This window comes from Anopheles marshallii, chromosome 2 (genome assembly GCF_943734725.1).
Source record: "Anopheles marshallii chromosome 2, idAnoMarsDA_429_01, whole genome shotgun sequence".
Lineage (NCBI taxonomy): Eukaryota > Metazoa > Arthropoda > Insecta > Diptera > Culicidae > Anopheles > Anopheles marshallii.
The window spans coordinates 78030700-78054254 of NC_071326.1; the positions used below are offsets into that span (position 1 = coordinate 78030700).

At 44.0% G+C, this 23555-nt stretch overlaps 3 protein-coding genes across 3 annotated transcripts; 1 reads left to right on the forward strand and 2 right to left on the reverse strand.

Moving 5' to 3' along the window:
• Positions 1 to 13256: 13256 nt before the first annotated feature.
• On the reverse strand, positions 13257 to 14323 carry LOC128709799 (transmembrane protein 19). Its single transcript, XM_053804818.1, has 2 exons — positions 14203 to 14323; positions 13257 to 14134 (listed from the first exon to the last, which is right to left on the reverse strand). The coding sequence occupies exons 1-2, from the start codon at positions 14321 to 14323 to the stop codon at positions 13257 to 13259; spliced, it is 999 nt and encodes a 332-aa protein (XP_053660793.1).
• Positions 14324 to 15240: 917 nt separating this feature from the next.
• LOC128709800 (BET1 homolog) lies at positions 15241 to 15594 on the forward strand. The gene has a single exon (XM_053804819.1). It carries the CDS (start codon positions 15241 to 15243, stop codon positions 15592 to 15594), a length of 354 nt encoding a protein of 117 aa, XP_053660794.1.
• A 1103-nt stretch (positions 15595 to 16697) lies between these two features.
• Positions 16698 to 23256, reverse strand: LOC128709798 (mucin-19-like). Its single transcript, XM_053804817.1, has 6 exons — positions 22961 to 23256; positions 22123 to 22217; positions 18070 to 22052; positions 17129 to 17299; positions 16931 to 17059; positions 16698 to 16847 (listed from the first exon to the last, which is right to left on the reverse strand). Exons 1-6 carry the CDS (start codon positions 23254 to 23256, stop codon positions 16698 to 16700), a joined length of 4824 nt encoding a protein of 1607 aa, XP_053660792.1.
• Positions 23257 to 23555: the final 299 nt, after the last annotated feature.

Here is a 23555-nt window from a genome sequence, read left to right on the forward strand (position 1 = left end):
AACAAACAAGTGCTACATCCCCGCTGGGAAGAATTAGATGGTCGAAAGTCTTATCGAAACGGTCCACTAAGGGCTCACAAAATAAACCCTTCCATGTGGAAATGAAACACAAACAAAATTAAGTCAATAATGTTCAGGTACACGTATGTATAACAGATAACCTTAATTTATACAGCCTTAACTGTCAAAGTGTTCTACTAAAACTTTGTGTATAACAACCAAGTGACAGCTCGAATCTGACATTTGTACAATTGCTTTTTTTTTAGTTTAATGTTATTTTTAATGTAAAATTGTAGTTATTAAACTTTTGCCATAGTTTCAACAACTGAGTTAACCCTTAAGGGGCTACTTTTGATCGTCTGTAGCTATGCTTAAGTATCGAACGGCAAAAAAGAAGATAATTGCATGTTCCTTCACTTAGTACACCCGACCAGAACCGATACTGATGAAAGGTATTAAAGTTATGATGGTAAAAGGATTTCCTTACCAACTCCCTCGCGCTCAACATTACCGCGCCGTACCTTTCTGGATGGCATTTGATTGATTGAAATTGGTTTTGATAGCATTTTTCGGATCGCACGCGAATTCGATCCGCTGTGTGCGTTGCGTGAGTAAATATTCCAGGAAGAAACGCAAACATAACAATCAAATACTCACCGGTGGTAAATGGTAAGCATCGCCTGACGTAGGTTTTTCTTTCCCTGGCCGTCGACGTACTGTTCCACCAAAGCGGAAACTTAATCCCACCGATATATTAACGGTGCCAAGCGTGAAGTCCCGGGGTGTAGGTATTATTCTGCCCAATTCTCCCACATCCAGCACATGATCACAGCCCATTTGCGTTAACAGTTTACCAATCGATTTGCAGCATGTTTCACCATTGTTGCACACCTTCTTTGCCCCTGTTTTTTTCTCCATCTCGTGGAAGCAATTGAATTACGCCCTCAATGTAAATCAACACCTTCTCAACCATTTTCAACAATGTTCGCCTTAGTCTGCGTGAGACATGGTACAAAATGTTACCATTAGCACTCCACCGTCAGAGTGTCTGTGATTTAGCACGCCCACGAGCAGCGAAGACGCCATGTACACAACGAGATTACCCGCGCGAAACGTTGGCCCCAAGTCAAAGCATGATTTAAGTGTAATCAATTTTCGAGAGAAGCGATATCAGCGTATGATAGGGTTTAATGTCACTGTCTCACTCTCTCCCCTCTTACTTCCATCTGGCGACGAAGAATGCTCCAGCGGAACCATTCTAATGTGTTGAATTTAATTGTGTTTCTAACGCTATGGGAAGGTTTGATATAAAATTAAATCTACGTTAAAGCGTTCTGAGCTATTTGCTTTGTACGATCGTCATAAAAAAACAGTTTCCAACAATTTATTAGAAACGAGATGTAGAGCGAATGATTTAAGATACGTTGAATTGAGTTTCATGTTTTTCTTCTCTTAAATATTTAATTTAAGCGTACTAAAAACATTACATTGCATACTTTCAGGATATCATTATATTTGCCTGAAAGTATGCAACCCGCAACGACAAAAGGCGTGCGATTGTGGAATTAGATGTCACTTGCAATGTGCTTTGTATGTTATAACCCTTCCAAATATTACAGATTTTTTCGTTACATTTCATCCATCAATCCAAAGCGAACTGTTCAATCTTATCGAAACAAAACAATGTATTGCCGACAAACACGCGCATCATGCAACTCTTCCGTCTACCCGTCAAATAATTTTCAAACACCACCATCAACACCACTGTCGCTGTGGCTCCATTCCCTTTGGGATGCAATTAAAATGGCATCGACCATTGGCCCTTTCCGTTTTTATCACCGGTCGTGAGGGAAAAAAAAGAAACTAATAAAATAAGACCGTGAAATCACTGGAAGCTTTCACCCATCTTCCGACGGTAAACACACACACACAGACGCATACTTTGTGTTTGCTTTATGCACCGTTGCAGCGAAGATAAAACAAACGGGCAATGAAAGGCAAACAGCGGCTCCCGGAATGATATCATCAGGTTGTGCAGTGTGGCTTTTATTTGCACTTTACGGCCAGCTCTAGTGCTTATCGGTTAAAGCACGGACAGGAGTGGCCCTCGAACCGTAAAGGGGACGGTTGGGCAAACCAGCAAATGCATCCGGACGGCAATAAACTAACGCCCTGCTGTCCCGATCCGTCAACGGACGGGATTTTCTACGACACTGTCGCGGATGTTGTGGTGTCCCTTGTCAAGGGAATGCAAAAAGTGCATCAAACACAGCAGGAAGTGAAAACGTGTTTGAAAAGAAGCAAAACACAATTCAAGAAGGTTGCGATACGGCAAGGTCCCTTTGAACATCTCGTCGATAATGGAGGTATATTGGCCCTGGCTTACTGACGGCTCGCTTAGTACAGCAATTTACTGGGATGAAGGTAATGGAAAATATTTACCATAAACAGCACAAAGCTCAACAACATGCCCACCAATAAAACAATACCTCGAGCTCAAACCGCAGGATGTGGTTGTATCGTAATAATATGATCATGTGCGGACTTCCAATCTGTTCCGTCCTGTGCAAAACTTTCCCGTTCGAGAGTTCACTATGAACGGGAAAAGCTATTTGCACTATTTTAATGTTTATGAGCTATTTGTTTTTATAATGTACAGTGTTATACTACCATCGAATAAGATCCAGATGAGTGTTTTAGTATACCGTTGAAATGTTTCTTTTGAAATATTTCATCGCGCATTTTAAATTGTGTTTCAAGCGCAATGCACTATGGTGATGGGTAATCAGGAATGGATTCATGAATCCGCTCCGGTGCTGAAGTCGGAAAACCGAATTCAATTCTGAAACACAAACAAAAATCGACGCTGGATTGTTCCGGATTACTTCGTTTCCGGAATTGTCTTGGAATTGCTCCGGAGCCTACTACATACTTGATTGCGGACTACTCCGGATTACTCCGGAGCTAACTCCGAATTTGCATCCGGAATATTCTGAAGTCGTCTTGAATCCGGAACACTCCGGACATTCAAGATCGACCCCGGGGTTAACTCCGAATACAACTCCGGAACTCTGGAACTCGACTCCGGTGTTAACTCCGGTGTTAACTCTGATGTTTACTTCGAGGTATTTATGTAACTTAGGGGGGAGTCATATACGGAATCGATTCCAACAATCAACGCTGCAGTTAACGTCGGATTTTTTAATTAGTGTTCCACGACTTTTACAATAACTTTTCTCAGTTTTTCTTAGGGTTTGTTGTTATTTTCCAAAGATTGTGCAGCATTTTTTTTATAGAATTTAGCATAGCTTTCCGACGAGTTTTTCACAAGTTTTGGAGACATTTTCTTTAGAATTTTAGTACAATATTGGAGGTTTTCAACAGTGCTCGAATACAGCATTGGGGATTTCTTCGAGGTTTCCAAAAGTTTTCCATTGGTTTCCTTTGATGTTTTTCTCTATTTTCTTGGAGATTTTTGCAGTCTACCGGCACTGTTTAAACCAAAGTTTGGACAGGAATTTTGCAGAGTTTTTTATTTGCTTTTCAGCAGTGTTTTTTTATGTTTACAGCCAGTTTTCTTGGAGGTTTTCCACAGTTTACCAGTAATGGGGCTTTCAACAAAGTCTTGTTGTTTTTTAACAACAACGTTGTTACAACAGGGCGTTGGCTTAGTTTTCTTTGGGTGTTAGAGGATTTTGTCTGTGATTACTTTTGAGATTCTTGTCCGACTCCGGAAGAAATTGAATTTTACCCAACACTACTGCACTAAGCCCATAGTTAAGCGTTTAATCAGCTAGTATCGATGGGAACGTCGATGGTTACTACGGTACGGATTACTTCGATCGATTGTTTACGGCCCTCTGGCTCTCGGGCATTTTCTTTTCTCGTGCAAGCACACACACGCAAAAGCAGAACTGCCATTCCCCGGGCGGACATAATTTGCCAACGATAACCGCAACGACGTGCATAACACGTGCACATGCAATTTTGCTGCCAACTCAGCGCCATTACCGCTCAAACCAAGGAAAAGGGCTATTATTTCTACCGCAGTAACGTTGCACACTGTGCATTCGTTTTCTTTTTCTAGCCAACTTTTGCTATCCTGCATACACAACAATCACGACCTTTCGAGGACTTTGCCTATCCTTTGCAGTGTTGCTGCTGCCTGCCTTCGGTAAGGATACACCCAGCTGGTGGACGGGGTAAGTATGACAGTGTTTACCTATCAATAACATTGATGCAGTTTCAATAAACTCGTCAACGGATATGGTTCTCCCCCTTGTTTTGAGCATACATAATCGATCGATAGATAACCATGGCCAAAGGTTATGCACGATCGTAACATCTTCATACAAGCCGTAAGCCAATTTCTGCCCTGTTCGGTGGTGCGGAAAATTTAAATTGTCTATTTATTCATACACATTTGCTTCAGTGTTTTATCGGTAATCCGTTTATTTATGACGTGTTAGTATACTTCTATATGTCCAGCACTTTCGAACTCCAATCGAATAATTCATTTATAGTAAAGCGAAGATGCGTATTGTTTGCTCATGCGTTAAAATCTTTTACTCTTATTTGTTTACCCGTTTGCATACCTTCAGGGGTTTTATGAATAATTCGTATTTTTATGGAGTTTTAGTTTTTCTATACATCAAGCAGTTTTATTCCATTCCGTAAAATCAATTTATGCTTTATCTTTTCATTTTTTACTTCAATATTGTCATCGTAAAGCCAATTTGCGTTTTGTTTTCTAATACGGAAAATTGTACATTGTCTGTTTTGCATACCTAATTGCATACCTTCAGGAGCATATTCATAATCCGTACATTTACATGACGTTTTCTAGCAGTTCAACTTTATTCCTGGTAATCAATTTTAACATTTTAATTTTTTTCCCTTCTTCACAAATGTTCATCATTAAATATTAATCTAAAACCGTGGCAGAAAACCCAATCAACAACGGCGCAACAGGCAGACAAACAACCAATTTCGGCTTGGGTTGTTTATATCACCTTCTCGTAAATAGACATTATTTTACGCAATTCATTACACCATTCCAGTGTTGTTCTTGGAAATGTTTCACGGCGCATTATTGATTTTTTTTCCCTTCCGATACCAAATTCACCGAATTTTTAGCTCCTTTCAACGAGCTCGTCACATCTTATGAGATGCGAATTTAACATTATTGCTCATTATTGTTAGTGCCTTGCTTGATTCTATGTTGAATATATCAAGCATTTCTAACAAAATTAATTTCAAAAGGAAGCATTCTTTCTTAAAACCCATCATCAAAGGGTAAAACGTCGAAAGGAACATTACCATGGCACAACTACAAAAGCATTCATTAAAAATCAAATCCACCCTCTTAATTTTATGTCTCATCAAATGCAAAAAAAATATCCCGTTAAGGACACCAGTCCACCCAAACGCTTTCCGGATAAAGTTGTCTCCGATCGCATTTTCACCGCCAATTGTCTTTGACCGCTTGTTCCGGATGTAAAATTTAATTAAAAACTAATAGACTTTGCCCTTCGCCCGACCTTATTGGCCACGTTGCGGGTGTTGTAGGCAATGGCCACCGCAGCCTGCGATTGGTACGAAAATGGTACGAACGCACACTGGGCTGGGCAGCATAAAAGCATAAAAGGAAAATGCTTTCCTTTCCAAACGAAAATGAAGCTCGATTCCCGTGTACGGGGTTTTGCATTACATGCCGCCTTTTGTGTTTCTTCTGTTCTAGTGCAATCGGTTTTGCTGAAGGCAAAGTTTTCCTTCAGATTCCTTCAGCAAGATAGTCTTTACACTTCTTCGACACCGGCACCCTGACCCGAAGGGCCACGACGCACGATTTACTGCACCCGAAGCTTTTGCAGCGAGCCAAACTCGATTGGAAGTTAAGGAATAAAGTTTGCACCGACAAAATGGTTCGCAAGACGGAACTATGGTGTGCAGTTTGTGGTGCCCGTTTGTGGCTCCCATTCACTGGGCATATCGGTCCCACCGATAGTGACGCCGTACGGATGAGTGAAACAGAACCAAGGAACAGGAAGCTCCGACATGGCGTGATCCTTGTCTGTCTAGTCTGGTTTATCGATTTTTTCCCACCACTAGCTCCAGCAGACTGGATCTCGAATGTTCCCGCGCGTATCCCCCGGTTCAAATGGGAAAAGTTGAGCAAAGAGTTCTTCAGTGGCAAGATTTACTTCCCAGCATTCGAACGTCCGCCAACGAAGCTGGTCTTAAAACGACAACCAGCAACGAACGAGAATATTCTTGGCAAAGTTTATTATGCTACGTACCTGTCGCCACGCAAGCTTCTTCTGCCATTGGTTTGAATGTGCGAGCCTGCTCGACGTACCCGGGCGACAGGGCGAATGCAACACCGCGTGTAGGCGCTGGCTTTATTTCCCCGTAGAGCTTTATACGTTTCCGGAACTTTGCCCGGTTGTAAAGCGTTCACGACAAATCTTCCCGGAATGCTCAAGAAGCTAACTGGATGTAAGCATTTCCAGGATGTATTGTCGGCGTGTGGATTTAATTAACAAATTAGAATAGCATCAGCGTTAATGTAGCTTCACGGTATACGAGCTTATTTGCGAACGATGTACATGAAATGTGGGGAATAATGTTTTCAGTTAAGATTTAAATACTGCAATAATAACATTGTTGCAGGAAAAAGTTTACCAAAAAGGATACAACCGTTATTAATCACCCAGCACATAACAATGACTTTAATTGCATAGATCTGGGCGTATATATAATGGTTTGGTTTTTTGAGAATGAGAATGAGAAGAATATTTTTTATTGAATTGAAAGAAATTTAAGGAAGAAAAATTTAATGAGACAAGAAATAATTATCAACAGTTTTCAAAGTATCTAATTTATGTCTAACATTATTCATTCTAAGTGATAAAAACTTCTGTTTCTTGAATATTAATTAACGAAAATACTGTATTGTGATTATTACAATATTGTTTTTAATATTATTCCTAGCATCATACCCAAATAAATAAATTAATTAAATAATCTAATAACCATTGGTTGAGCAGGCGCCTCCAATAGCGCATTTAACCCTAGTTCAATTTCTACGCCTATATGTATGCAACCAACTACACGAACATTTATTAGATGGCTTTTACTGTTTTATCCCAGGAAAACTTCCATTTACTTTTTACAGTTCATTTTTTTTTCGCACAAATGTTATCCGGGAGCCCCCCTAGGGTTCCATTAAGCAAAATAGACAAATTATGGTCGTTTTGTTTAGCGGATTGCATATTAAGGGGCGCATTTATCAACGAATTGTTTAATCAGTGTTATAAATCGCCTTAATTAGTGCTATTTACAATTGATTTTTCACCTGGTCTCGTAGTATTATTCCTTATTTTTTTACAGACTATAGGAAAAATTAAATCGTATCCAAGACAAGAAAACCAAAGCGGAAGTAAAACAACGAAAATTCAAATCAAGTAGTCTCGTGTCCACAATCATCCTACCATCCCATCCACACCACAGCCAAAGCTAAACTTTCAGCGTTGTGCCGCACTTTTCGACAATCCGTAAGCCACCGGTTCCGGGCCAACAGATGATGGCGAGAATTATGAGGCGAAAATTGCTTTTTATCTGAATCAATTTTATGACCATCTGCACTCACCACCAACGAAACCCCTCTCTGTGGCTGTACTTTTGGTGTCGAAAACCTTACCCAACTTCCTTGCTGAGTATATTCGAGCGCAAGCGATCACTACCACTATTTCATTCCCTGAAGAGCTATGCATAGAGGAGCATTGTTTCGCTTTCGCTGCACTTCCACTCGCCCGGAACATGGAACAGCTTCTTTGGCAAACTGGCGGAGAACAATCGCGGCAGGGGCAGAAGATTATGATCCTGCTTCGATTCATTTCAAACTACCCTCATCTTTTGGCAATTGAGTGAACGCCTTGGCTGTATGTGTGTGTGTGTACAAGACTGTGTGCGCCAGTGTTCTTTGTCTGTGTCGAGAGTACATAATCATAAATCAATTCGCGATGATGGCGATTTTTCCACATTTTATTAGCCAGTCGCGAGCAAAAAAAAGGAGCAACGCTACTGCCGGATGGATCATGACCTTCAGTCGAACGAACGAACGAAGGAAATGATGAGTAGCGTTGCAAGAAAACCTGAAAAAAGATAAAAAGGAACTGACGGAAGGAATAAATTTTAAAACACATCACGATGGATTATACTCAATTATGTGTGCTCAAAACCCGGGGTCGTTCGAGTTTGATGCGAACCAATAAATAGTTGATTGAGGATATAAATGATTATACAACAGCGAGACAGTTAATTTCTATAATGAAATTGATCAATGCTTTAAATTTGAGCAATTTGAAGAATAATATTGTTTTAGATTGCTAAATAAGACATTAAGAGTCGTTTTCTTAACTTTCGTTTTATTGTATTTACGCCTGAATGTATGCAATTGCTATGCGTAATTATCAAATAGCTTGAAACGATCGCAGCATTGCATACCTTTAGGCGCAATTGTTCAGAAAACATATTCACAACAATTTATCAAACCTGATCCATTATGCTGTCAATATCGTAAAGCTCGTTCAAAAATTCCACCAATATTAACATAATATGGCAACGGCATACTTGACGACAATTTTCAGCTCGTAACTCACGCGTCTAATAAATTTTCGCCGGTACGATGCTTATTCCTCCCATCGAACACAATCTCGCACACAAGCAGGTACTTAGTGTATTTCATGCACAAGTGAAGACGAAAGAATAAAATACCGTCCCGAATGGGAGACTTAACGAACTGTATTATTAAGGTCTTCATTTTCCAGCTCGCTTGTAAGCGCCCGCACACCGGCAGCCCTTCCCCAAACGCTCAATACGCACCGTGTGGATGAAATTCAATCGGCCAAGCGACAAACGACACTTCCTTTTGGCAGCTTTCGGAAATGCCATTAGGGGGGCGCCAAATTGAAATCATATTCCGGTGCCATTTTCAATTGTGCTTGGTGGTACTATATGCCCACACAGACCACAGACGCACACCGTACCATTTAAAGCCTGCCGTTTCGATTTCGCCGATCTTTTGACCGAGTCTGTTTCTCGAGTTTTTTTTTCGCTTCATTCTTTTTACTAACACTTCTGCTTCATTACAAAATTCCGCGAACGGAATTGTAGACGGTGCTGAAAAGCTGTGTTTTGTATGCTTGCGAGAATCAAGAGACGCATACAAATACGATGAGCATAGCATGAAGCGCACTACCACGAAAGGGAAAGACAAGCAAATAACATCCATTTCAACGAACCACCGCTCCGTTATTACGACGCCCTTACTGCCACAGGTATTCAACAGCAGCCGAGTTGTTCGCTCGATACGTGTACTTGTAATTTTGATTTTCATTGCCCTTTTTAAATTCGAAAGGCACGCGTAGGCGATTCGTTTCCGCTGCTAACGGAGCGAAGCAGCAAAAAGATATACCCCTGAATGGCTGCAATCGGCGCCACAAATTCCACCCCATACAGACTGTCGCCGTACGCCGCTGGAAATCATCACCTATCACCTCACAATCACCATGACAACCCGGATCGGATTCCGTCTTTCCGAAGGGTAACGAGGCACACACGCCCGGTGAAAGCGTAATGAACGTAAACAATGGCGTGTTTCCCCAGCCGGTCGCTGTGCTAGGGTACTGCTTCGGGAAAAGGAGAACTAGCGCCCGAATTCCCCACCGTGGAAACCCGAACCACAGCCATAAGGAGAAGTATTTTCCCCCCGAACCAAACCAAACAGAATGCAAGAACGGTACGGTGAAAGCAGTAAAATCGCGTTCGAAACCAATAAAAACTGCACATTAATGCTTCGTAACACCTGTCTACAGCACACGGCACTGCACGTGATTACACAAAGAATAGACGGCAGCACAAAGACGAGGAAAACCTCCCCCCGTTTTACCGGACCCGGGTAGCAATCCTTTCGCGGACAGTTTTCCATTCCGATTCTGACACTTTATTATTGCTTTTGTGGTCTACCGCGGTAGTTTTTGTCTTCTACGGTTTTTTTTTTTATTGTTGCCAGCTGGCCAGCAAATTTGTTGTCTAGCGGAATGTGTGAACCATTGTTGCAGCTGGGAGGGAAAATAAGCACGACATTAAAAGTGCATCATTAATTTCTCCCCCTTCTTGCCACCATGTGGAATGCTTTTCCTTTCTTTCGTTGTTGATCCTACACCGGAATAAGGAAAACAAAGGAAACAAACAAAGGTACAGGTTGTTATTTTATATCGGTTTTCCATCGTCAACATGCAGCTGATGATGGGGGCGATAATAAAAGGGTACGTAACGTCCCGATGACCTTGAACATCAAGCACCAGGACGAACGGGAACACATAAATTATTCATAACCCGGAATATTAAGCACAACCCGTGCCCCCGACCACCAACCATGGCAGCATCGCACCGTTTTCCCATCAACCTGGTCACACCTTCGACGTGTTGCACTCATTTCCTCAAACGTCTGTCCTGGTTTTCTTTCGTACCATAACAACACAACACGGTGCAGCAACTCAACACGTGAACCATGGGAGCAAAAATAACGAAAAAGGATAATAAAAACAAGGTGGTTTTCTTATACTGAACGTTACATTCCTTTTCGCTTACAGGGTTTTTTGGAGTTGGAGATAAGGTGATAAGGCCTCTTCTGCATTTTTGAAGAGTGCTCACGCGTTGGTTCGATTGCATACATTTAGGCGCTCAAATTGTGCTGTGGTAAAATTGCTTGTTGGATATAAAATTAAAACTTATTGTTATGATTTTTTATTATAGATTTGTAACAATATGTATTTCATTTAATTATTTGTAACGGTATTAATTATTACAATAAAAATGAAGCGAAATAAAAAATGTTAGTTAAATGTTTAAAAAAGGATTTATACGGGAATTTTATGACAAAAATGAAAAAATCCGTGTATTAAAAATTTAATTTAATCAAACAGTAATTTATTCACTCAAGACTAACTAAAAGAGAGTTATTAAAAATACTAAACATAACGTTTTCACATGTCGTTCTGTACTGTGAGATAGAAACTGTTTGAGCTACCCTTAATTGTCCCGAAAGTGTTTGAGCTACCCGATGGGATTTCGCAAAAAAGAGCAACATAATTTAAATATGTTAAATCTTCTTTGTGGATTTTGAATCGCTCAATTTATGATAAATTGGCGTTTTTCCAGGATAAAAAGTGTATGCTAATAAAATGCGTTAATTGGTTAGAAAATGTGTCACCCTCACGTCAATGATAAATTATTTTTTGGAGTAAAAATGTATTACAAATACTAGTAAATTGAATGAAGATCATTTAATTGAATGAAGGTATTTTTGTGTGTAGAGACGCATAAATTCCATAGGAAATAACTTCAAATAAGAAATTACTCAAGTCTCAAGATTGAGAAAATTCAATAACTATTATAGATCTGTGTTCAATATCTACATTTAATTGTTTTTATACAATTGAATTCACTACCAAATTACCAAATTTAACAGTTTAAGATATGCTCATAGAAATAGATAGAAAGTGAATTATTTAATTATCGCGTTTTCTGGACTAAAATATTTTACAAAGATGCCTCAAGATCCAAAAAATGGAACGTGTTTCTAAGCGTGTTCTAGTTCAACTTGAAAAGAATCCAGAAATGGTTCCAACGCTACCATTCAATGCTCGAACACCCTGCAAGGCATGCTTTCCTCATTCAGATGAACGGAACCGAACAAGGCTTTGGGTCGGTTTGGGATAACTTTTCTATCCCATTCCATCACACAAATGCACCTTCGTTTGCACTGTGTGTTTGTGGCACACACAAAACATTCACATTTGCCACATTCAAAAATCCCCTACACCTACCTATTCTTTGTCTGCGAGTATAAGGATGAACGGTTCGGAAGGTTGAGAATGTGGATGGAGGGAATGATTAAAAAAGTTTCCCATATCCGTTGGTTTATTACAGCCAAGCGATGTAAGCCAGCGATGGGCCACAAAGGCTGCATTGCAGATTCGGGAGATAGTGAAAAAAAACCCAACGAAAATAAACACTCACAATCCACAGGTATCATGGATTAGCATGGGTAACACTGAAGATGCAGTGTTACATCCAAAGCCAACAATTCGATTGATGCTTTCCGTAAAGGATGGCAACAAGAACGACTGTGAAAAAGTGTAGATACGACAACGTTGTTGCATGTACATCCCAGAGGACACAACATGCACCTGAATGGATGAAATATGCAGACCAACTTTTTGTACCCCATTTTAATGAGTACATGGGTGCAGTTCTATGGTGTCAGCAATGGAACTGGAACTGGAGCGAATCATTCTAATTAACGTTCGTGTTGCAAACTTGGCTTGGGCCGTTAATTTCAAGGACCGTTTCGTTCGCAAAGAGATGATCAACATGAGCGAAATGGCAGCATTAATGCAATACAAGGTATGCAATACAATACTTGTGTGTTCTTTGTGTGTATCGAGATCGGTCCAGCTTTTGACGACTGTTCTCTAACTGAGAGGTAGCATTGTTTGGCATCATTGGCATAATTGTGTTGTCACCCGGAATGTAACTCTACTGAATAATGATCTTCTGGATTAATTCATTACAAAATTACTCCTTTTAAACTATTATCGGGGAAGTACGACCTAGGCGATCGTTGAGTCGTTTTAGAAGAAGTCATTTCAAACTTTTTCAATACATTGCATACTTTGAGGGGCTTTCTTCGTTGTGCTAATTTATTTAGTACTCGCTTTACAAATTGTCACCCACTTATTTAGCGGCTTTTTTTCATTTCAATGATGGTTAGATAATCAAAATCGTTAGATAATCCTATAAGTTTCACGTGAATAAAGTAAAAAAGGTATACTGCTTTGAACCAGAACCAAAAATATTTAATATGTACAGTGCAACGATTTTGTTGCCCGAGACGTTCTTGGGCCAAACGGTTAGCGGGTTAAAACGATTTTCCATCCCGTTTGCAACGTGCATAACTCTTCCCACGTTCTTAGCACAACGAACGCATTCTTAAGCTACGTTTACACGTTTTAGAGCAATTTGTACTAAATGTATTTTTACTTTCTCAATCACAAAAAACTAATCTTGTGTCGTTTTCTTTTAAAGATCAGCTGTAAAATGTATTCACTTGCCACCATTAGGAAATAAGTCACTTGGTATATTAAGAACCCTCCACTACTCGCTAGTCTATCCGTTCTGATACCCCTTCAGAACATTGACCAGAGATTCATCGCAATCGAGGGCATCACGATTCCGATCACGATAGTAGATATCAGATTAACGCTGTGGTTGTCCAAAATCCGTACCCCGCTGATGTGGCGCACATGTTTGCCCGGTCGCTCCACAATCATGCCCCGCTCGTTCTGGCCCGAATACTGCAACGTAGCACCAAGCAGCGAATCTACCAGCGAACCTAGCAAACCCGCCATACCACCGAACACTATCATAGGCCACTGGTTTGGACTGTTCTGGTATACGCTCGCGTCCACCGTATACCGGACGGTGAGAAAGTATACCAGCCCAATCAATGTGCCACCCAAGAAACTCACGACCACTCCCACGAACGAAATGGCGCCATTCGTACCGCGCGGAACCCTCTTCCGGGTGGTGATGAGAAACGGATCTCCACTGCCAATGACCGTGCCCAGCTCACTCGACCACGTGTCACCGTTGCAGCACGCAAACGACCCCATCACGGCCACTCCGAGCCAGCTGGAACGGTACTCATTGACGAAATCGATCGGCCGCTCACCGTACCCACAGTCGAGCAGATACAGCAATGCCAACTGTGTCGCCATACCAGCATTGCAGATTACCTGGGCCCAGTTCCGTTGGCCACCCTCCTTAAAATCTTCCTCAAACTTTCGTTTCGCGTGGCCCCGAAATTTAGTCGCCCGGCTCGAGCTAAAGAAAAAGGCTGCCAAACAGCTCAGGAAGGCGTGCGATGCTATCGAAAGTATTACGGCACAAAGCAACCCTAGTGCGGCACCGGATCTGTTTACGCCCTTACGCTTCAACCCGTACACCATCAGCAGGACGGGCACGAGCACTGAAAACAGCCAACGGGTAGGTGGAATAATGCTGTCTGCAAGAGAGAAGACAGTGAGCACGGGGATTCATTTGTGAAAGCAGTGGTTCCGGTTCGATACGCACTAGAATTATCGCTTGCTATCTTCGAGTAAGCCACATTTCCGATCCACATGAACATGGACAGTGGAACCGACAGGCCGCACAGCAACACCGGTAGGATCTCGTAGATCGTACTTTCCTGCATCCTGTTGCGCCTTGATCTTCCCGATCGTACTTTCACGAATGTTGCGCCTTCAAGTCGCTGTAAGAAAGAGAAAGTTCCGTTTGGTAAGAAGATCCTGGTCCTTGATTCAAATTCCAGATGCATACCCCGATTACCAATCCATAAAGCACGCACAAACCTAGTCCCTTTTCCCGCTGGATGCTTGTTTTGCAAACAACGTTTGATCTTCACGATTGAGGTGTAAAGAATAATTACATAAATTAATTGCACTCAGCGCATAGGCACGCAACAATGCAGAAGAAAAGAAAACGCAGGAGAAAGTATTGTTTACTTTTCGGTGTTTTGATTTGGGATGCGCTTGGACTTTGGATTTTGGGTGCTAAACGTCGCTGTACGGAAAGCGTCCACTTTTGTTGTCGATTGTGCGGTCTCGATTATCCGGGGCATTTCAAAGTGTGGGCGATGTCCCCAAAAATAAAAAAACAGAATAGTGATTCATTTCGATTGTTTTTTTAATGTACAGCTTGTTTTGGTAGCAAAAAGTCACCGAAAACACTAAAAATATTTTAAAAATTTAAACACCACGAATGATCGGGCATTGAAAAGCTCCGCCACTTGACAGCTGGTTTGCTGGTTGACAGTTGACATTTAGCTGATGACGGCAGTATTTTTGTAAATATTGCATCGTACACAAAATTCACGAAACAAGCTGGCTAGTTTTGGGGCTACAAATACATTAAACATCGTGATGTTGCACCTATAAAACCCGAATGTGACGATAAAGTGTAATTGTTTCCCGTTGATCGCATAAATCGTAGCACGTCTCATTAGGAATCTTCCCGATAAAGTGTGACTTATCCGTCGTGGTTAAGCATACGTGATACAGAGACGGCAGCAAGTTGGCGAATTTTATCGGATCGGGTACAGCGGGTGGAAAAATGCGTCGAACGCAGGGCTACAGCTACCAACCGCTGCCACAGCAAGCGCCAGGCCCGAGCAGCGCCAGCCACGATGCACTCGAGGAGGAAAACGAACGAATGGCCGAAGAGTTGAAGGGCAAAATCGGTGCCCTCAAGTCGCTTACGATCGACATTGGAAACGAGGTGCGATACCAGGATCGACTGTTGCGCGGCATTGACGAGGATATGGACCGGACGGGTGGCTTTATGTCGAACACGATAAATCGGGTCGTCCGGTTGGGTAAGGGCGGCCACCGTAACTATATGTGTTACATGTTTCTCTTTGTGATGGTTGTGTTTTTCGTGCTATATCTAATACTGAAATTCCGATAATAGCGAATTCCCTCGCATGTATCCATCTGTTCCCCTCAATACGATTTTTTGTTATATATTAAAGTGATTATGAATACATTTATTCTATACGAGAAAAACCAAAACAAAATCCTTGTATAGTGTGCTGTATTTTTAAAGCTCGAAAGTTTTCTTAAATAAGGTGAAAGTATTTTTAAAATTAATTACTCTAACAGGATGTCGTTATTGGGAGTTGTTCGAATGTCTTATTAAAATTATTACGTTCCACGCTCGGTTAAGTATCTACATAATTTATTTTTCAACAATTTGCTACGCCCCAAACCAGGCGATAGTTTTGCCTTCTTAAACAACTTAACTTAACACCTCTTATCGATAAGATTTTTTTTTTGTATTTTACACATGCTCGTTTAATCCTCGCAAGGAAACGGATTTATCGAAATCAACGTTATACTGCATACAATCACGAATTTACCGCCAGTGGATACAAGACAGGTCCGTCGAAAAACGCGACACTATTTTACAATAGAGTTGTGTTTCTCGCATCATTTGAAGCACACATTAACACACACACATAAAAAACCTATACAAAGAAACAATTTCGAAAACGAATTTTGTTTCCAAAAATGTACTATACTCGGCAACTAATGTACAAGCTATATGACACAAAATGGACACAAACGTTCCCGCTCTACTCGGTGCATTCTACGAAACTAACTTTACGCCCGCGTTCTGGTGCGGTGACTATTGCTTCGATTAAAATAATCAATCACAATTATTCCACCAGCAGGCAAACAGAACCGAGATAGATTATCGTTCCGTAGGATCTATTGACAGCTTCTCAGCTGTTCAAACATCTTCAAACAGGCACACCACACACATACACGATTGTTACTTGCATTAGATGCAGTTACACAAGCTTCTTCTGTGAAGCGCCATGAAACATTAATTTTTCAAAACTTATGTTCCGCAGATTTTTCTTTCAACCCATATGCATTTAATGCAACGGACTGAAACAATACTTTCATTGTTTGGTAGAACCCTTCAGAGCTTGTTCAAGTGTTCAACCGACCAATACCGATATGTGTGACCGCCGCCGCCCATTCTTGTGTGGCAGGCTGGTCAGCTTATGTTTTCTCTCGCTTTTTAAAGTTGCGCTTTGAAGCGCATCGGAGAATTATGTCCGAGACGTGTGGTTTGTGTTGGAAAATTTTCATTATCTGCGTACGGGCATCATTAATTCCGTCGATGATGATTTTACTACGTTGCATATTGCCCTGCGAAGAGTAGAATAATTGGTTCAGTATTAGTTTCACGCAATCCGTTTCTTTTTCTTTAACCATTCAGAACAAAAACTCACCTTCAAGAGCTCATTAATGCGTTCTACATCTGTTGATAGTTTTACCGCGCTGCCATTACTACCGGCACTGCTTTCCATTGCACGAAGCATTTTTTCCAACTTGCCATAGGCTTGAGATTCAAGATCGCACTGTAATCACATGGAATAAAACAATTAGTTTTGTCAGGAAGAGCCATTCGATTCCCAGAATCCGCTTACCAAATCCTCTATTTGCGCGCTGAGATGGTAAATCTTCCAGCCGTTCACCTTCTGCAGAATGTGTGACTGATTGGCAATGTCCATCACCGTCGGTCGCCGTTCTTCACGCTGTTTCACATCCGTATACCGCTGGAAGTGATTATTGGCCGATTTCCACGTTTGTTTGTACGACTGTAAAGCAAAAATGACAAATGCTCCTTTTTAGTATTATGAAATATAAAATTAACTTGCGGATAATATATGTAATCCGATTACAAGTTTTCGATAAATTTCTATGTATCGATTAGCACAAACTTTTCTGAAAAACTAGAACTTTAAAACTAAAGCGAGTTAGAATGAATGGGTGAGTTAAATCTTGTTAAGTAAGAATGAGGAGTATTTTATGGCTCATATATGAATTAACTCGCTCACAGTGATTTCAATCACTACTTAATTATAAAACTCATTAGCGAGTTTTCTGCGAGTGAATTGGTTTGAAGATTCAACACACCGTGGCGATTATTAACTCACTCGCAATGATTTAATTCACTTCTGGGATATAAAACACAACACTGAATCAAATGGCAATGGATGAGTTAGATTGGAAATTTAATTCTTCGCGGTGACTAGAAACTAATGAGTGCAAGAATTATCTCTTTATTACAACTCACTCTCTCACTCACCCACTGAGCTGTTATTCCTATTGAATAAAAGTGATTTCGCATGGGGATAGGAGTGAGTTAACTCATTGAGCTGTAACTTCATTATTTGGCGAAAGAATGATTTGGTTTTTTTTGAGCAGATATTCTTGAGACCCAGCACTGATTCCACACGACTCGAACAGTACAAAATCCCATCCGGACAGATTTCCCGTCGCAAGGACTAACTCCTCAAGAATTTGATATAAATAAATCTATACGACTATTCTAACAACATTCTTAACAACATAAATGGTAACGTACCTGCAACAAGCTAATGTTGTGCGGTTTACGCAGCGTAAGACTTTGTCTCGCTGTCACCACCGAGATGACACCGCCACCGACTTGCGATCCGGAAACCGAACCCGACGGAGGATCCATTCGAACGTTGTTACTGTTATGCATGTTGTTGCTGTTGTTCATCGACGAGCTGATACTGCTGTTGCTGCTGTTGTGCTTATTGGTGTGTTGATGATTATTTCCACCACTGTTGCTTCCTCCTATGGTTCCAACCGATGATGCACCGCTCGATGCATTACCAAGCACCACCAGTCCGGTACCGCTCGTATCCATCCGCTCGTCGTCGGGTCCACCTAGATACGGGTGATGCTGACCGCCGGTCGTGTTCGTCGAGGAGGTGGATGAATTGGTAACCATCGAGGACGATGACGATGAGGAGGAAGAGGACGAGTTCGATTTCACCGATGGTAAGTGATGATGGTGATGCCCATCCGTCATTGGGAGAAGTAGTTGCTTGCGTGCTTTTTTACGCGGTGACTGTTCATAGCTTCCAGCGCCTCCGTTGCTGCTACCGGTACCTCCAATCGAAACGAGCGAAGTGTGATTTGCCATCGGAACCACCGAAAGGGTTGTGCTGGTTCCAAGGTTTGTTGGGAAGCTTTCGGTACAGTGTAGTGAGATTATTTCCCGATGATGTTGTGACTGCTGTTGGGACGGTTGCTGCTGTAGGTAATGGTGCTCGTCCTGGACGGGTTTAAAGTGTCCATCGCCGGATATTGCATTGCTCGCTCGGTTTGCGTATGCTTGCGCACGTAACTCTTCCTCTTCCTGTTCATCCAAACCGGGACTGGAAGTCGCACTAACCGTGGTCGATCCGTCCGTTGAAGGTGGACGGGAGAGATGAAGCGGAGAGGCATTGGCTAAGTCGCGCAACTCCGCCACCAGATGGTGGTGTTGCTGTTGCTGCTGCTGTTGAAGAAGATGCAGCTGCGCTTCTTGTTGTTCCCGCACGGAACGTTCCCGTTCGACCGCCATCAGCGCGGCCGTCAGATCCTTTCCAACCGGTGTCGCTTTAATAGTGCCCGATGCCGTCTCCACGAGCGTTCGCTTTCGCAGTATGCTCGATTGGGGTGATTCTTGCTGGGCGGTTTGTTGCTTGTTGGTGGCTGTAACGACCGTCGTTGTACCACCGCTCGTACCGACAGGAATCATGGGCATAATGCTGGCCGAACCACTGCCAGTTCCACCGCCTGCACCACCGCTCGAAACAATGATCTGTTGCGTTTGTCCGCTGCTATCAATAAGCATCTGCGAATGGAACCGAATCGGTACGATCTGGGCCGTGGTTGAGGATGAAACACCGCTCGATGCCGGCTGCGATACGGACACAATACTTCCCGCTACGGATGTGTTGCTACCCGCTACTGCGGAACCAGTTTGCACCGATGCGGGAACGATGCCATGAACTGGGCCGGTCGCAAGTGTGGTCGTACGAGCGCCAACGGTTGTCCCGGCGGGTGATGCTTGTACGATCGCAAACGAACCAGTGCTGCCGTATGGTGCTAGTGTCGGATTACCGGCGGCGGCCACCGTAACCACCGTGGTATTGCCACCACTTCCACCTCCGCTACTGTTGATCACACTGGAGGAAGCGGGAATAGAGAAAACGGGCCCACTGATCGCGCTCGCCGTGGTGATCGTGGAGGATGATGATGACGCGGCCACGGCTTGTACAAACGTTGCCGAAGACACGGGAATACCGGTGGAAGAGATGGTCACGGCACCGGTCGACGATGGTACACTCGTGGCCGGTGAGGACGTTAAACGCTCGTAGTAAAATGTTGACGTTGGAAGGAAAGTTGTAGCCGATGCGGCCGATCCGACGGTTCCACTTCCCGTTCCACCGGCACCCGTTGGTCCGGAGGAAACAACGCTGAGTGTTGCACCGGTTGCGCCACCCGGCTTACCAGCACCAGCTAAACCTGCACCACCCGGTCGGGTTTGTATGTATAGCGAAGGTCCGCCGGATACGCCACCGCTACTCGCAACGGAATAGTGTTGCGTTACGCCACTACCCGTCGTACCAGATTCCATCGAGACCAGTGTTTGCTGTTGCTGGGGAGTTACTTTGGCAATCGGTAGCACGGACCCAATCGATGTGGTAACACCGGATACTCCGGTGGTACCAGCGGCACCACCGGCCGTCCGTACGATTCCTCCCGTAACGATACTCAGTGGACTGTGAGCACCAGCGCCGGCCCCTCCCACATTTCTCGCACTCGTAAGCGCAAGTGGCAAAGGAATAACTGTTCCGGTTGGTGCCGCTCCTCCGCTGGCTTGACTCACGGTGACGATCTGTGGTTGCTGCTGTTGTCCACCGCTACTTACAGCCGCTGATACTACCGTCGGTTGACCGGCGTTAACGTTAACGATCTGCGTTATCTGTCCCTGGTGAGTTGTTTGCGAGGCGGGATGATTTGCCGCGATCAGATTACCGGCAATGATGGCTGTTGTTGCTGGGGAAACGCCACCGCCACCACCACCACCCCCGGGACCGGCTCCACCCGTACTGACAACAATCTGCTGTCCGGATGCGGTCTGTAGTGTTGTGGTCGTTGCGGACCCACTGCCGGAATTTCCACCAGCACCGCTCCCATCATTACCCGCCACACCACTCCCAGCCGTAGCGACTTGGGTCAGTTTGCCCACCTGGGCGATTGTGATGCCGGGCTGTAGCGCACTTTGCGGCAACCGACTGTTGCTCACGATCAATGGCTGTATGTTGAGCAGATTCGTCTGTAAGCGGTTTACAATCTGTGCCGTGCCGGTTGTACCGGCAGGTGGATTTTGCACCTGTATGATCCGTGCCGGGATGGCGTTTGAAATGGCCGTTGCACCGGTCGGTGTACCGGTTGCCGTTACGGTGCGTTGCTGTTGCTGTAGCTGCTGTTGGGCTTGCTGTTGTACCTGTTGCTGCTGTTGCTGCTGTGTGTTGGTCACCGTACCGACCGTGCCCGTGTTGGAAGCGATCGTCGTCAGTACGGTCGTGGATGCTAACACCGGTGATCGGAAGTTGAGGCTACCCGTACTGACGCGAATCCCTGCAGTGGGTAAACGTTGAATCGTAGGCCGAATTCCCGCCGTTACCGTTGCCTGTGGCCGCTGGGGTGAAAGTGTTGTCGCCAGTGCCAACCGTTGCTGGTTCGGTCCGATCGTGTACTGCTGTGCGTTGCTATTGTTCGTGTACAGCAGTGTAGAAACTTGGCGTGGTCCTTGCAACACTGCTGAAAGCGTCGCAACCAACGCCTGCGATTGTCCACCACCCGTACCGGTTCCACTCGAAGCTACTGTAGCACCGCCGCTGGATGCCGAACTAATGGCGACCGCTTGCTGAGCTGCTCCGGAACCACCGCCGGGCGTCACTACATTGTTCACCACCGTCGATCCACCACCGGCTCCGCCGGCGTTGTTGGTCACTCCCGTCACCTGATGATGGTTGGCGGACAGTGTCGTTTGGGTGACAACGCGTGCTCTCGGTGCACCGGCCGCCACCTGACCCGCTCCCGTCCCGATACTACCCGCCCGGAACAACGGGGTCGACATCTGGAAGTTTGGCACGAGCGTTGTCGTAGCACCGCTGCTGCTTTGCGAAATAATCGTAGCGGCCGTCGCCGTACCCGAGGTAACGCTGCGTGACGGAACGACGGTCGGTGGTTGGCGCTGGACGTACGTAGTCGTATTATTGTTCGTTGCTACCTGAATCGGTGGCGTAGAGATGCGTATCGGCCCATTGATGGTGGCACGGGTCGTTGCCTGCAGGTTTGCCGCAACCACCGGCGTGCCCGTAACACGGTTCGATACGTGGTACGATACGGTGGTGGGGGTGGTTTGTGGTGCCCGGGACACCGTCAAGGATGCGTTCTGCGTGACGGTACGTGCTGCCGGTAGGGTGCTGATCTGTGTGCGATTCGCCGTCGCATCTGCAAGTACGTGGGAAGAGGTGAAAACTTTACAAATTTTTTTCAATTATACACAAACCGTACGCATGGAGGGAAGGGTAAGCTTTTTCCACATTACCTTGCTTTATGTTGGCCGGCTGCCGGTAGAATGTTTGCTGCGCGGCACTGCTCGGAATCACGACACGCATCTGGCTACCGGGCGCAGAACCGAATCTAGTCCAAAAAAGGAACACAACGGAGAGAACAAAAATGGAAATTACTAATTGCTCATTAACACACCACGAACGACTTACAACGAGTTACATCAACCATTTTGTAACATGCGAATTGCACATTTTACGTTTCACTCCGCTAAAGGAAGAAAAGCAACCTGGTGCTCACTATATGTTGTGTACCACTTTAGCTGACAACCTATATACGGTACTTGGAGTTACACGGATTACAGGGTTTTTTTGTTTTGTTCCGTACAAATAAAGCAGACCAAAAAGGACTTGTCTACTTGATGTAAACTTTATGAGACTTTTTTTGGTTAACACTTATTGATCGGGTAAAAAAATATAAGCACAAACCACGCGCAGTTATTTAACTTTACGAACAAATGTTGCAAAAAGTAAATCCGATTCACTTCAAAAACTTCCCATTACTGCATATAGGAGCAAAATAATAATAAAAATAAATACTCGTTTGATAAGAACGTTTTGCAGGCGCTCTCGCTCTCTTGTTCGTGCAATGTGAGAATTAGAGCAGCGGGTGCGCGAGTGTGTGTGTGCCAGTGTGAGTTGTGAGATGTTAAACGGGCAACTGCAACCGGTGTGTGCGTGTCCGCTTTTCACTTGCTCATCATCGCACGCACACATTCGCATACACAGCACGGCCGTGACGCGATTCGTGGCGGCCAAAAAATGCGTATCCACTCTCTGTGTGTGGCCCAGCTACCAAAATTCGCAAACACGTACCTGTACGTCGTTGTGGGCATCGTTGTCTTTTCGGGCCGTACTAAAACCTTCGATGCGGAGGCTAAATCGATCGGTATCGTTGTGGTGGTCACCGTTGTCCCGCCTCCACCAACGACAGCCGTTGCACTCAGCTGACCCCCTGCTCCGCCGCCGCCCGCACCACTGCCGCCCACAGACAGTGATGTTACTGCTTTTGCTCCCGTGGAAACATTCACCGTTCCAGAAGATGTTGATTTGTCGCCCCCACCTCCAGGACCACCACCCGCACCCGTCGATCCAGCATCCTGTGTGCTCATTTTGTTGTCTTTTACACGATTCACTACACTCAATTGCTACCCCTTTTTGCTTCAATAACTCGCTTCCCCAATTGACAATTCGAATCTCAAAATATATCAAATTCCTCACGGTTCGTACAATATTTGCTGCCGCGCGAGACGACACACGGTCACAATCCGCGCGCGACACGCTAGTAAATAAAAATTCTTCCAACGTCCAACGTCGTGCGCTCACTCACACTCTGCCAACGGGCACATTCGCCATTGCACGCACACCAGCAGATGGCGTTCTCTGCGATTATTTGCCGTTGTGCTTTCTT